This window comes from Polypterus senegalus, chromosome 18 (genome assembly GCF_016835505.1).
Source record: "Polypterus senegalus isolate Bchr_013 chromosome 18, ASM1683550v1, whole genome shotgun sequence".
Lineage (NCBI taxonomy): Eukaryota > Metazoa > Chordata > Cladistia > Polypteriformes > Polypteridae > Polypterus > Polypterus senegalus.
Window position 1 is genome coordinate 65,125,963 of NC_053171.1, and position 15,738 is coordinate 65,141,700.

General features: G+C 39.4%; 1 protein-coding gene across 1 annotated transcript in view; it reads left to right on the plus strand.

The window, feature by feature from the left end:
- The first annotated feature begins 1,344 nt into the window (after positions 1 to 1,344).
- The window catches only part of srp14 (signal recognition particle 14), a 33,675-nt gene continuing 19,281 nt past the window's right edge, over positions 1,345 to 15,738 (plus strand). The window contains exon 1 of the mRNA XM_039741644.1: positions 1,345 to 1,474. Within this exon, the coding sequence (XP_039597578.1) occupies positions 1,370 to 1,474 (105 nt within the window). The 5' untranslated portion in view covers positions 1,345 to 1,369. The remainder of the gene's footprint in view (positions 1,475 to 15,738) is intronic.

The following is a 15,738-nucleotide window of genomic DNA, read 5'->3' on the forward strand; positions in this document are numbered from 1 at the left end:
AGTATCTATTTAATACATTGTGCCTTTCATATTTATCTATCTGTTATATAGTGCCTTGCATATTTACATAAGTATCAACCAATCTATGTATTATGTAATCCTTTTTCTGACTGTCTTGTATAATTATTTATAATACTCTTCTGCCTAAACTAGGAAAGTTTTTTTTTTTTAGGAAGTGATGCTCTTATTAAATAAAAATAAAAAAAAATAAAAAATTGCACATCCAACCAAGGCAATGGAAATCATCAATAAATAGGTATTTCAAATTAGTTCCCAAGTAAGATGTATTAACTTATTGAATTATTACAGAAAAAATTTAAGACTGTATTGCTTTAGAGAACAATTCAAGCAAGAGTCTTCAAACAGTAACACATCTCCCTTACTATCCAACAAATAACATATTAACTAAATGTTTTGATTAAAAGTGATTTACCTTTATGTGTAATGCAATTATTATATCACATCGGGGTGTTAATCAGAGTAAACATTTTTAAAAGTAGTTGCTAATGAAATGAGAAAGTTTTACTTGGTAGTTTGGCCATATCAGCAATCGCACATTGATGCCGGTATACATCCATCCATCCATTATCCATCCATCCATCCATTATCTAACCCGCTGAATCCGAATAGGGTCACGGGGGTCTGCTGGAGCCAATCCCAGCCAACACAGGGCACAAGGCAGGAAATAAACTCCGGGCAGGGCGCCAGCCCACCGCAGGGCACACACTAGGGACAATTTAGGATCGCCAATGCACCTAACCTGCATGTCTTTGGACTGTGGGAGGAAACCCACGCAGGGCGGCGAACTCGGGTCTCCAAACTGCGAGGCAGCAGCCGGTATACAGTTTATTTTAAAATGTTAGGAAAAAATGATGAGATCTTAAACCAAGCACCAATTGATTTTAACAAATTATTCTAACGTCTTTAATTTCAGAGTTCCGTTGAAATAACCAGTCACTAGTATTCGCCTTCCTCTTCAAAAGATTTCGCAGTGTCTCCCTTTCTTATATAGTGAAATGTATTTTCCATATAAAGTTAAAGGTATTTGACAAAAAGAACAGGCAAACGTGAAATACTTTGCGTTCTGGCTAGCAAGATACCTCCAGGACGGCTGAAAAATGTCTTTGTAGCCGGCTCTTTAACATACCCGGCATTCGTGCAGACTTCTGAATGTTCCAAGGTTTTCGGTAATTGGACTTTCTTCGTATTTAGGTCGCGTTCAATGAGGAGTGCAGCAAGCCAATCAAGAGCGTCTGCTATACGTATCTTACACTTTCGGCCAATTAGCAAGCGCCTTCTCCGACCTTTTTCGTTTCTTCAACGCCAGTGGTTAACCGATTCGGGTCAAAGAGGAAAGGTCTTGAGACGAATGTTTATTTCCGGCTCGCGGCGGGCTGCTTGCGTTAAGCTGAGCTCATCCTTAGGCGAACGTCTTTTTTGTCTAAAAGCAATGGTGCTGCTGGAAAACGACTCGGTAAGGCTCGCTTATGTTTTGGACACTTTTCTGCACTTTAAAGCGTAATTGATTTTTCATACACTAAGTTTCCCCTTTTTAATGGAAATGTGTGTTTGTGTTTTACTTAATTTTCACTATTCAAAATGATCTTTTTCATACCGGTTTATCATTAATAGAGCGATGGTTGAAATGTCTGTATTGATTTACTTCATTAAAGCTGAATAATATTTAGAAAATATATTTTGTTTTCCTCAGTGGTACACGAATTCATTTACTAATAAACTTGGGCTCTTCTCCCATCCACAGCTTGGAGTGACAACGCGGAGTATTAAATCGCTTTGGGCCTCCGCATGTTTCACAGGTTTGGGAGCGCTTTGTTCTATTGTCGTTTTGGTTGCCCATTCCCTGGCAAACATGGCAGTCGATTATATTTAATTATTTGGCTGACGCACTTGCCAAAGGCGATTTATACAATTTGAGATATACTGCAATTGTTCACATTTCTTTTGTGTTTCCAGTGGAGCACGGAAATGTGAAATGACTTGTTTGTGGTCACACAGCCCCAGGATTTGCTATCCAAAGCCTTAACCACAGAGTTTCAGTTGCAGTGCCCAGTCTTCCTCGACAAACCTATATCCCATCTTACTGTTGATCATTATTTATGAACTAGATATACACTTCTCCATTTTGTACCGCGTATAGGTTGTGTGCCTTGGGTCTGCACTGAGGTGTCCACTTTGTGTGACGTGCCTGAAACAACCCCGCTTGCACGCACCCTATAATCGGATACCTGGGACCCCTCTACTGGCTCCTTCCAATGTGAACGAGCTGCATCTCTACTTTGAGCTCCTCCCTCCCCGTTTCTAAGACTAAGCCCAGACACCCTGCAAATGAAGCTCATTTCTGCTGCTTGTATCCGTCAAGTAGATCTTTCGACCACTACCCAAAGCTCATGGTTATAGGCTGAGGGTAGGGACTCAGATCAGAACTTAAATTGATAACTTGATCTTTGAGTTACCCCCCTCACTCACGAATAAAATCCCGAGATACTTAAAACAACAACTCTATTTGAGGCAGCACTTCATCTCCAGCTTGGAGAAGGCACTCCACATTTTTCTGGCTTAGAACAATGACCTCAGCCTTGGAAGTGCTGATTCTCATCTCCGCCGCAAACCACTTCTAAATTCAAGGTGGTATTTTGGACTATTTTTCTAACCCCAGTTCTTCTCCACATTACCCTGTGTTTCATCCATACATTCATCTAGCACCCCTTTTCCTGCTGTTCATACTTTTAAGATCCATGAGGGGGACCACTCCCCACCCTATGCTTCGATGGTGTGTACCTAATCCTTTTGGCTCGACTCTGCCATGCCACCTCTTTCGGACGTGTCATTTTGATTACATCAGGCACTGGGTTATACAGTGCGTACAGTGCAGCAGCAGAGAACTCTTCGACTGACAGGCCTTACTACAGCTGACACAATGATCTGACATAATCGCAGCTTGTTGATCACACGTTCCAATAATGCTCCTGTCACAAATTTTCAAGTGTTCAGCCTTAGGAAATGGACATTAACCTTTGGAAATCAGAGGACCATACTACATTACAAACAGATCTTGCCTTCTGCAGTCACAAGGAGGAATGTCTCATTTAAAAAGGGTAAGATGCCTGCCATTAGCCGCTATGGGCTCCTAATAGTCATACTGAAGGCCAAGAAAATGCTCCTTCATGCAGAGCGTGAACATAGTTTTTGAAGCCTAAACCATCTGTACTAAAATGTGGACTCAATGGTTCAAGCTTGATAATGTTTAATGGCGCCTTTATACTTTGTTGTCTGACACTATAAAGGACAAACTGCACCTCGGAATAACCTTGAAGGTCAAGCTGGTGCTTGTTTTAACAAGAGAAAATAGTGGGTAGGGGTCTACAGTAAATGAGGCCTGAGAACCCCATAATGCAGTATTTTAGTTTGTTTTTGAAAAAACTGTACATTGAAAAAAAGACCACAAATCAACATGACATAACCCTTTAAAAATCCTCAATTTACAAAATATTCTAAAGTGCCAATTGGTTTTTCTTTTTAATAATTTTATTGATTTTTATTGAAATCGCACAACATTCCATACAAATAGATCAATTTTACAAAAATAGGGTTGAAAACAAATCATCCCCTACCCCTCTTTCTTTTTAATTCGTGATTCAGGCCTTTAACATTCCAGCTCACAAAGTTAACTGTCCTGCCTTGGAGATATTGATTCTGAATTTTTTTATGTCATTTTGTAGTCTTAATTGAAAGTGAGACAGCTTTGACCTTAATTTTCAATTTTCCCAGGGGTTATTGCCATGCAGTCTATTGTTACATTGGTAGTTATAATTATAAAGATTAAAAGGATAGATTAGGTATAGATGTAGCCTGCTCTCTTTCCCTCCCCACGTGAGGGAATAGCAAACTATTTCTTTCTTTCTTTATCTCTTGCTTGAGCTCAGCTGTCATTACCTTCAGTTCGAACATCATTTCCGCTTTCGTGCACCATAGGCGAAGCGGCAAGCCCTATTACAGCCAATGCTCACGAGGAGTAGATGAAACTGGAAATGGCCTTGCAATCCGTGCTTTCAAGTGATCTTCTGGAATTGGTGAGCTATCATGACCTGCATCACTTGCACACTCCCTGAGGCCCTTCTCCCTCAATCGCTCAGTTTAGATGGCCGGCCAGCTCTAGGAAGAGTCCTGGTGGTAGTGATGGGCCGCTTGATATTCAGGTTTCGACACTGTGTCGCACTTTCGAAGCACTGGAGATCGAAGCACTGCTTCTAGTCTTGCTTCAAATGCACTGGTCACGTGATTTTGAGTCACACTAGCGTAATGACGTCATCGATATCTATGCAGTCAGCAGTCGATTTGGTCAGTCACTAGTCTGCTGAAGTGCTTTGGCTCAAAGCGTAAAAGCGGTTGTCTGTGCTACAGCGATAAAGTGCTCTAACCTGAGTCCAAATCCTAGTTGGGGCATGGATATGTTGAAATAATGATTTTGTATAAAACAGTTAAGTAGTACTTGTCTGAAAGTTAACAAATATATCTTGGAGACATTATGAACGATTTACATGGGGCATCTTTTTCCTCTGTGTGGAATTGTGTCCACCAAGAATCTGTAACAAATCGATGAGCATATTTTGCGTAAGGTAGCACGTATTGTAACAATCCAGAATCTATTCTACCCCATGTCGATCATATCAGAGAGGCTAAGAAATGCTTCACTAAAGCCGACGTGGTCATTACACCAGTATATGCGCAAGACATTCCTCATTAAACGTTTTTACTATTCAGTGATTCCCAGATCTGTTGCTGATTTGTATTATTGATTTCCTAAATGCAATGTGAGTAAAAGCGTGTGCTGCATAACTAATCACAACTGTCTTTAAAACAAAATCGGCGCCATCAACAGTGTCTTCTGCAATTTTAGGAAAGCCTCGGGATTTCTGCATTAATGAGACAAAAAGTTGTAAAGACACTTTGCGAATTCATCCAGAGGTGAACGTAAAGATCACTCAAGTACTGACAAGGAGGAGCAGGTGGATAAGCACATCTGGAGCCAAACTTTTTCAAAAAAGCATCTGACTTTGTCAGCAACATCCTTTCCTTCTGAATGCATCTTATCAAAGGCAGCACTAAGGGGTAAATAAGTAATCTTACGAACTGCAGCACAACAGAGTAAATAATTGGCGTAAGTAGAATTATTGAAAGACTCAAGACTAAGTCGTTTCTGTATTCTTAAACCATCTTCCAGTTACACAGTCCCCCGCAGTCACTGTCACATTCAATGTCCCCTGCTTACTTAACCTGTCTTGTTACCAAAATCATTAACACTGAGTTTCATTCAAGGCTTTACCATCCTTCCTTTCATAGACATAAAATAAAACACACATCCTCTACATACATGTCCAATAATAATCGTAAACTTGCAGGAACGAGAAAAAGCACAAGATGGGAATATTCATGACAAGAGCCTGGGCATCAGGATGAGAATGTTCCTTGTCACCCATTACGTGAGCTCGTCTGCCATCCCTCGGTTACACTGGCACGCGTTACAATCTGGGGCAAATGCAATGGAGAATACCGACAATGTACACCTTCAGAAGTGGAATAAATCGACTGTATAAGTAGAACATTTCAGATAAATGATGAATTTTGTTAATCCTAAACAATGCAACATAACTATGTGGTGTTACTGTTTATTTATACTCACCAAACGTTCCATATCTACATGGGAAATGAACATAGGTAATATGTTTATAATCATTCTCAATAAAATACACTGTCAAAATATAGTAATGAGCAAATTGAGACACATTAGCCTTTGGGAAACCTAAAAAAGCGTGTGCGCTGTCATTTAGGACAGAATGCATTGTTAACGTGACGCACTCCCTACTGACACGATGTCACGAAAAAAAAGAAACCGCACAGTCCATGCAAACTCAAATCCTCCTTGATGTTTGACCTTATGATTAATTGTCAATATCAAATCAATAAAGTAATTTTAAGAAGATGACAAGTCTACTATAGTCAGTTCAATTAACGCTCCTTTTAAAAAGTTTGCTTATACAGAATATAAAACAATCTCAATGAAGCGGGACTCGCAAGTAGTAACGAATAATATGTGACACTGAGATATTCTAATTCCTAATAACGGGAACAAGTAAAATCTATGACTTCCTAAAACAGACACTGTAAGTGTAGGCATTTCAATAAATAATTTAGGAGGCTTGTGTGTGCATTTCAATATCGATTTAAGAACTAGGTAGGCCACCTGTTGTACTATAAACGGTATCTCAAGCAGCACTTAACAGTAAATAGTCTAACAGGACAATGACTGACTGAAACGAAGATGCTGCGCCACTACAATAAAGGTTCACACTGTCATTCTGCATGTTTAGAAGGCGCTGATTGGCTGAAAGTGTTTATAGCGAATTGTCCCAAGTTGGAAGTGACGTATAGCGATCAGAAACGAAAAGACGCATTTTGGCATGCTGGATAGTAGTTTGTTTTTCTATAATACAAATTCAGTATGACACCAGGGTCTCCAAACACACAAATATGAAGCTTATTACGTTTTACAGTGAAACTCTTTACATACACAATATAATTAGGGGCGTGTGCCCCCTGCCCGACTACAGTGGACCAACCTTACATCGATAGCTCGATTTGCTCGCTGTCTGTCCAAGCTGAAAATATTGTTAAATGGAGGAACTAAAAAAAAAAACTCGCTAGAGGAGGATCAGCGACGCGAACCCCTGGTGTTTTTACTGAGAGACCGTGACCACACCACTGAGCCACCTAATCGGGATAATTGACGAGCTCTGCAGAACTGAACTACTACTACTGTTCTTACTGCGGCGGATGAAATATGTTGTTTGACATATGCACGTTAAAATGGTTTAATTGATATGAGAGTATCATTGTTGTATTCTCCTAATGAAGACGAAAAATTATTTTATAGATGTATACTATATGACGTACGGTGTTGAACAAAATTAAGTGTTCCATAAAAAGGTTGCACGATGTACCTAATCTTTTCACATATATATATATATATATATAATATTGACCTTGTGATTAATTACAATAATATATAAAGTTGATATATGACAATATATCTTTGACACTATGTATCAGACAAAGGAAACCACAGCAATCCACAAGAATCCTGAATTGTAGTTTAACCATATCAACTGAAATGTGTAATTTCAATGCAAATTACAAAATATAACTAGAGAGTTAAGTGTCAGATACACTCTCAAAATATAGAGGTCACTGCCTTTCAGTCTGCTGAGGCTTCATAAAGATTCAGTAACCAGTGACCATGTCTGCTCGAAGCCCTGTCATGATCCAATCTCGGTACTACGCATGTCTGAAGCTTCGGAGCCCCATCATGATCTCAGTAGTATGCATGTCTGAGGCTTCGGAGCCCCATCATGATCTCAGTAGTACGCATGTCTGAGGCTTCGGAGCCCTGTCATGATCTCAGTACTACGCATGTCTGAGGGTTCAGAGCCCCGTTCGAACCCGACATGACGCAATCTCAGTACTACACATGTCTGCGCAAAGCTTCGATTCATTATTTATTCATCGAGCTCCCATTTGAAGTACATATGTCATCGACAGAGTTAAAAAACTCAACAGAATGAAATTGAAATGAACATTTGTAGATGATCAATACATGTTAAATGATTGTGCCCGATAATACTTTGTGGCAAAAAATAAAATTATAAATTATACATCATACAAACGCCGACCTTTTGAATGCATAATGCTGCAAAGAAGAGCTTTAGCAATACGGGTGACGACACATCTCTCCCTATAATACTTTCATAAATATCCGTTCTTCGCCTCATGCAACGTTTTCATGCAACACTGAATGTATGTCATATAGTATACATCTATATATAATTATTTTCGTCTTCAGTACATACATACATGCATACATTAAAAAACATACATTATATACAACCCTTATGAAAATAGTAGTGGTGCAGCGGTAGCGTTACCGCTTCGTAATGAAGCATACGTGGGTTTGGGTCCCATGTCCACCCACTGTGAATTATGACCCAACAGAGTCTGAATTTCTTTTTTTTTTTTTTCATTAAACAGCAAAATTCCAACGTGGACCGGGAGCGAGCAAGGCGAGAACACTAGTAAAGATATATCAAATGAAAATGTGCATCTTGTTTTATGTCTATAAGAAAAAAAAATATTTGAGTAACGATTTCAACTGTTTTTGTAGTTGTTGATGGCGGGTTTAGCTGTTTAAAGTTTTAAATATTAAATTGATAAGGTGGAATGTGTTCTTACTTTGAGTGTTAATGTGTTAGTAACTGGGATTGCACCTCTATTACTGGAAGATTGCTTAGGAATGATACAGACTGGACAACTATATGTTTTAGGAAATGTTTTATTATTGCACTGTGCTGTGACTAAAAAACTTTTTACTGATCGCCTGTTCGGACCTTGAAGATGTGTTCACGAGGGAGGGATGCTGCTGTTAAAAGCAAATGCTTTTTTAACAGCAGGTTCAGATCTGTTTATCCCGCTGCTTTTTGTTGTCTCAGCACTCAAGAGGATCTTTAATGCCGACCTTGATATGTGCACTGCTCACCTTGAAGTGTCCCGTGTGTGTCGGAGACTGATCTGCGCTGTGTCTCTCAGCCTCTCTGATGTGCTCCGGATTGACACCATTGAATGTTTGGTGCAGCAGAGCAAATTCAACCTGATCTACCACAGTGGGTTTGTTATCACCTTATTCCAGCGTTTCTCAACCTTTAAGTATTTGCGACCCTAGTTTTCATAACAGTTTTAATCGCGCCTCCCCCCCAACATTTTTTTGAAATGTAGATGCATATTTTATTATACCTACTTAACTTTTATCGACATTTATCTAACTCTATATTTATTGTTCTTGTATCAGAATGTAGTTTAAATTAATTTGTTTTGGTTTCAACAGATGGTTTTTTTTCATATTTTTGATTCTTTTCTTTTTTTCACATCTTCGCGCCCCACAGGTTGAGAACCACTGCCTTATTCAATGGAGGGGTTCATGGACATCAAATGACAATGAATCGAATTAATGTAAATACAGTCATGTGAAAACATTAGGACACCCTTTGAAAGCATGTGGTTTTTTGTAACATTTTTAATAAATGGTTATTTCATCTCCGTTTCAACAATACAGAGAGATTAAAGTAATCCAACTAAACAAAGAAAACTGAAGAAAAGTCTTTTCAAGATCTTCTGTAAATGTCATTGTACAAAAATGCCTATTCTAACTGAGGAAAAAGATAGGACACCCTCACATGTATTCCCTCTTAAATTGGCTCAGATCTCACACAGGTATATCACACCAGGTGCACATAATTAGTAGATCGTTACTCTGCATGTTGAATGAGGCTTGCCCTATTTAAACCTCAGACATTTAGTTTGGTGTGCTACTGACTGTTGAAGTGAGAGTGAGCACCATGGTGAGAACAAAAGAGCTGTCAGAGGACTTCAGAAAAAAGATTGTAGCAGCCTATGAGTCTGGGAAGGGATTTAAAAAGATCTCAAAAGATTTTGAAATCAGCCATTCCACTGTCCTGAAGATAGTCTACAAGTGGAGGGCTTTCAAAACAACTGCCAACATGCCCAGGACTGGTCGCCCCAGCAAGTTCACCCCAAGAGCAGACCGCAAGATGCTAAAAGAGGTCTCCAAAAACCCTAAAGTGTCATCTCGAGAACTACAGCAGGCTCTGGCTACTGTTGATGTAGAAGTACATGCCTCTACAATCAGAAAGAGACTGTACAAGTTTAACTTGCATGGGAGGTGTGCAAGGAGGAAACCTTTGCTTTCCAAGAGAAACATCGAGGCCAGACTGACATTTGCCAGAGATAAAGTTGACAAAGACCAGGACTTCTGGAATAATGTTCTTTGGACAGATGAGTCCAAAATTGAATTATTTAGACAAAACACCAGAGGACATGTTTGGCGTAAACCAAACACAGCATTCCAAGAAAAGAACCTCATACCAACTGTGAAGCATGGAGGTGGAAGTGTCATGGTTTGGGGCTGCTTTGCTGCAGCAGGACCTGGTCAGCTCACCATCATAGAATCCACGATGAATTCTACTGTGTATCAGAAGGTGCTTGAAGAACATGTGAGACCATCAGTTAGAAAATTAAAGCTGAAGCGGAACTGGACCATGCAACATGACAATGACCCAAAACATACTAGTAAATCAACCAAAGATTGGCTGAAAAAGAAGAAATGGAGAGTCCTGGAATGGCCAAGTCAAAGTCCAGATTTGAATCCCATTGAGATGCTGTGGGGTGACTTGAAAAGGGCTGTACGTGCAAGAAACCCCTCAAACATCTCACAGCTGAAAAAGTTCTGCATTGAGGAGTGGGGTAAAATTTCCTCAGACCGATGTCGAAGACTGGTAGATGGCTACAAGAACCGTCTCACTGCAGTTATTTCAGCCAAAGGAGGTAACACTCGCTATTAGGGGCAAGGGTGTCCTATCTTTTTCCTCAGTTAGAATAGGCATTTTTGTAGAATGACATTTACAGAAGATCTTGAAAAGACTTTTCTTCAGTTTTCTTTGTTTAGTTGGATTACTTTAATCTCTCTGTATTGTTGAAACGGAGATGAAATAACCATTTATTAAAAATGTTACAAAAAACCACATGCTTTCAAAGGGTGTCCTAATGTTTTCACATGACTGTACGTGAGCTGCCGTCCGCAATTAGATATCGCATTTTGATGGCGATTTTGAGTAGGGGTGATTCCCGAACAGATCTCTTATGCGATCCTTCCACAGTATCTCTCAAAATTATTTAGTTCAAATGGGTTATAAAGATTTCAATTCTGATCATTTTTTTTTTTTTTATTATTGTTAATTTTGATGAGTCTAAGTCGGATCGAACTCGGGCTAGCACTACGCTCAGAATTTGAAAAGCAACCACCTTAGGTAGTTAAGCCGTTGATGGCGTCATTTCTTTGTAGCAAACTTGTTACTTTCGTGCTCCACAAAATATTGTAAAGTATTTATTAATAAATGAAATATTTCAATACTTAATCGAATAATAACAAGTGCTTTAAGGATTTCACCTTTTCTTTCTCAAATGTGCTTACCTATATCATGGCAAAGTACAGGGATAAACCTTTATTTTCCGTCTACTCCATTTTAATTAAGTCAAACCAAAGAAAACATTTAAGGCTATTAAATGTGACCTCAAGAAAAGATTAGGGTTAATTATAATACTAATAACGGGACCGATTATAATGATACAGTGCAAAAGTAAATACTAATTGAAAGAGCCGGGAATCCATGAGTGAGGCGTCTTATTTTGTTTAACTCTTGCTATCGTATAGTGCCGGGGTACTCAATAGGCGGACTCTGGTCCGCATCTGGACCCAAATACGGTTAAACCTGGACCGACGCCAAAACAAACATGCAAATTTAATCATAACCCAAATGAGTTCTCAATGAAGTGCGCAATTGTGATTCTGCGCGATATATCTTTGAGGTTTCTACTCGGTTTGGCTGCTTCATCTATGTCCAATCACAGCAGCTGTAACAGTATCGTCATAGCAACGTTCCCACTACTCCCCGCCTCCGGCGAACAGGCAGTCTCATCACTTGCGGGCAGTGCAAATTTCGATAACTAAATTTTTTTTTTGCTGACTGAAAGTGAAGATGGCTGGCTCAAGACAGTACATTGATAAGAAAAGAAAAGTTGATTTTGAAAACCGCGAATTTAAGAGTGAGTGGACAGAAAAATATGCGATCGTGCTCCTCGTGGGAAGCAGAAAACCAATGTGTTTAATCTGCAACGAGACGGTAGCAATAATCAAAAGTGGTAATGTGAAACGCCATTATGAAACCAAGCATGCACATTTTGAACAAAATTACCCTCAGAACTCGGAGGTAAGGACCATAAAAGGACTCGCTCGCCAGCTTCGGGGCGTATTCTTCCTTAACTCCACTTGGCTAGTGAACAAGAGAACAATTGAATTCAACTTTGTTTGGTATTTAAAATAAAGTGTTACTTGGGTCTTGATGAGTTTGAGTCCAGATATTCTCTTAAGTGATTGCAATTCAGATTGTGGATTGTGATGTGATTTTTTTGGAAAGATCGCACTCCCCTAATTTGACTAAATCAAGTTTTCAAATTTATGTAGGATTCATTAACCCTTTGGCAAGCTACTTGGAAAGGGGTTGCAAGCTACTGGTAGCTTGCCAGCGACGTGTTGGAGACCCCTGCTTTAAAGTATCAGGAGGAAGGGAGGATGTGGCCTGTGACTAGTCTCTCAAAGTATTTTGTATTGATTAAAGGATGGGATTCATATGGGGATAGCCACCAGGGTTACAGAGATGTCAGTCTCTCTAAGAACATCAGGCAGTTGGTCTGTGTATTCCCTGAGTACATGATGATGTATATTGTCTAGTCCAGCAGTCTTGAATGGGTTCTCTGTGGGTAGAGTTCTCCTTACCAGCTTGTTGTTAGATGAAGGGTTGATTTCATCATAGGCACGTCATTTAGTGCTTAGAAAACCTTCAGTGCATCCAGGGAGGGCAACGTTCCTGCCTCAGCCAAGTTGTGTTTTTTGTTTTGCAATTGGTGATGACCCGAAAGCTGTGCCAAATGTAATGCATGTCTGTGGTGTCCTGTGACTGGCCATGTGGTGGCTTACTTGATGTCTTGTCGCCTAATTTGAAGACATCAGTATGGACCTTTTGTAGTCATTTATGGTTTCTGGTTGGCTAATGTGATAATACACTTGAAAATGGTGGCACTTGTTGATAAGACCAGTCAGAGATTCCTAATATCTCCAAGAAGGTGACATAGTCATAGGTCATGTAATGTGCTTGTAAAATGCATTTGTGTGGATGTAGAAGCCATGCCTAAATAGGGAAAATTGAATTCTGCTCTCTTTTGAACATGTGTAGAGCAGAATGTGACTTGTTTGTAATATATTTTTGTCTGCGGTTCCTCCATTACAGAATACTGCTTGCAAAATTATTCATCTGAGTGATCAACCCAGTCAGTCAAACTGCAGGGGGGAGATGTCACATTCTAGAATGAGAAAACTATAGCTCATGTACTTTTAGAAAAAGCTGTCACTTGTTTCTATTCCTTTCTCCAGCTAGTGCAGTGAGGCATTAGAACTTGCTAAACACACACAAAGTTGTGGAGGTGGACTGTTTCTTGGCCTACCATTTCTCTTGATGTTAGCACCATGGAGTGAGTGCCTTTGGGATACCCAGCCTCTGGATATGTGATACTTGGCCTGAGAGTGGCTACCAGCTTGGTCAAATCCTTCGGAAGGAAATGGATAACATTCTACATGTGTAGACATGGAGGTTCATTGGCTTTGTGTGCCAGGCAGCAGTGGGTCACAAAATATCAAAAAAGTCCTGTATGTTGTTTAGATGTGCAAGAAAGTATTTCACTGTACAAATGACAATACTGATGCAGTCATTACTGCTACTGATGATCATCAAAGAATACTGTTAGTCAAGTTCACTGTTGGTCTTTTTCTGTTGTTTCTTCTTTTCTTTTGGTTCCTAATTTTTCTCTCTTGTTTCTTACTTTAGTAGTAAATGCTGAAATTTAACTTCAGCATTGAGTGTTAGACCTCTTCTTTCCATTAGCATATTTTTATTTCTTTATTTATAAAAAAAAAGTTATGAAAGAAGCCACAGGTATTGCATTAGTCCTTTTCTTAAAGCTCCAGTGTTTATTCCTATAGCATCCTGAGCAGGGCACCTAGATGGGATGTTGCTTCTTCTTGGACCAAAGTCCATGACATTGGGCCAATTTAAAGTCGGCTATTAACGTTTACACCTTTTGGGAAGTGGTATGAAAACCAGAGAGAGACACCCACATACATACACACACGGGTTTGTTAACAAAACTGATGTGTTACTTCCAGCAAACAGCTGAATCATTAATTGTCATTATCATCATCATCATTTGAAATAGTAATGAATCAATGACTATGTCTAGGGCTGGGTAGTTTTTTTTTTGTATTTTTGTTTTTCTGATTAAAATCATTTAATTCAAACTAATGTGTTAAAATAATATTCAAACAAACTTTTTTTTTTTTTTTTATGTTGTTAACCAAATGGTACAGGCGAACGGTTGAGCAATCCTCTCATTTTAATCCGCTCGTCATGTTGGTACAGTCACAACATAATGTAACAACCCCGCCAAAAGTCTCCACAATGCAGGGTACCTAAAGTGCCTAGTACTGACAAGGGGCCTGCAAATAGGACTGCTCAGCTTGGGTTGGAGGTGGGCACAAAGGAGCTGCATTAGTCTGTTCTCAATGTAAAGTAGCAACCAAGATGCCGAGGGGCATCAAGAGGAACTGGCGTGCTTTTCAATTTGGGTAGTGTTTTTAGTTCAAGCTAGGCTGTGTGTGGGATGGTGAAGTGTCTGCCATGCCAGAGCTGAATGGAGACTATGGGAATGTGACAGGTAAAACTCCAACAGACTGCCATGACTTTAAAACTGGAGGCTGAAAGTGCAAGTTGCTTAACACTCGAATTACCAGGACCTACGAGGAAAGCTTCTAAATCCGGCCCACTTTAAATCCATTCTCACCTCTCTGTCAGGGTCTTTTGTCCTGTAACTGTGTTGATTTAACAGCAAGCAGCCTGGTATCCCCAACCCCCCAACAATGCAGTTCAATTCGCAAATAAGTTTCTCAGTGCTCAGTGTTTATCTTCAAGTGAATTGTTGGAGCTTTATAGGGTAAAATAGTACATCATCATTTGGAATACATACATTTCATGTGTGTTCCATGTCAACAACAATCTATGTGAAACGTAGTTAACACAGAAACGTTTTTCATGTTTTAGTAATAATTGAAATGTATAATGTGTGAAGCCTGAAATACAAATATGAAATAAACACTTTCACAAAAGGTTCAAGTATAACAAAACAAGTGCATTTTTATTCAAGAATTTAACCGAAGAAAAAAGAAAGCAGGTTACAGTAGGCGGTTGATACGATAGCTTGCGTGATGCAATGCTAAGAACTGCTGCCTTCCAATCAAGAGGTTGTGGTTTAGATATCGGCTTTTTCCCAAATTAACCATTTTCTGTAGTGAGCTGTGCTTCTTGTTAATATCATAAAATAAAAGCATACATTTGATTTGCATCTGTAAATTTAAAGTTTAGTGGGCTTTTTTTTTTCCTTCAGTTTTACTCTCTCTCACGTTCAAGCTCTCACACACCCCCTGGATCTGACGCCGTTTTCAGATAGATGTGGTATAACAAACTTATTTTGTTATACCCCCTCTTTATTTGAAAACAGTGTCAAATCTCGTGAGCGAACGAGACTGGGGCTGGGAAAACTGTGAATGCGAGTGATGTGCGTGACTGAGAATGGCCACGGATGTGAATTTGTTTTTATTCAGTTTTATTCTTGAGTATTCCTGCTCACGCTGAATTAGTATGCACCTTCTGATCCATGATGTCAAAGCTGCGCTGACAAAAAAGAGAGACTTGGGTATATATGACATTTGGAATAATTCATTTTATGACCTGTAGTGTACATTTCGGGAAATGTTGTTGCACTAATCAAACATTATGTTCATTTGCATACCTTCATGTGGTTGTAGTTAGTGACCGCGTTTGGTTTTTTGTTCTGCTCTTGGCCAGTGTCCACATGTTACTGCATGTTTGGTATTTCTTTTGAACATCAGGAGATGCAGGGGACAGAATAGTATAGAGAGTTCAGTTC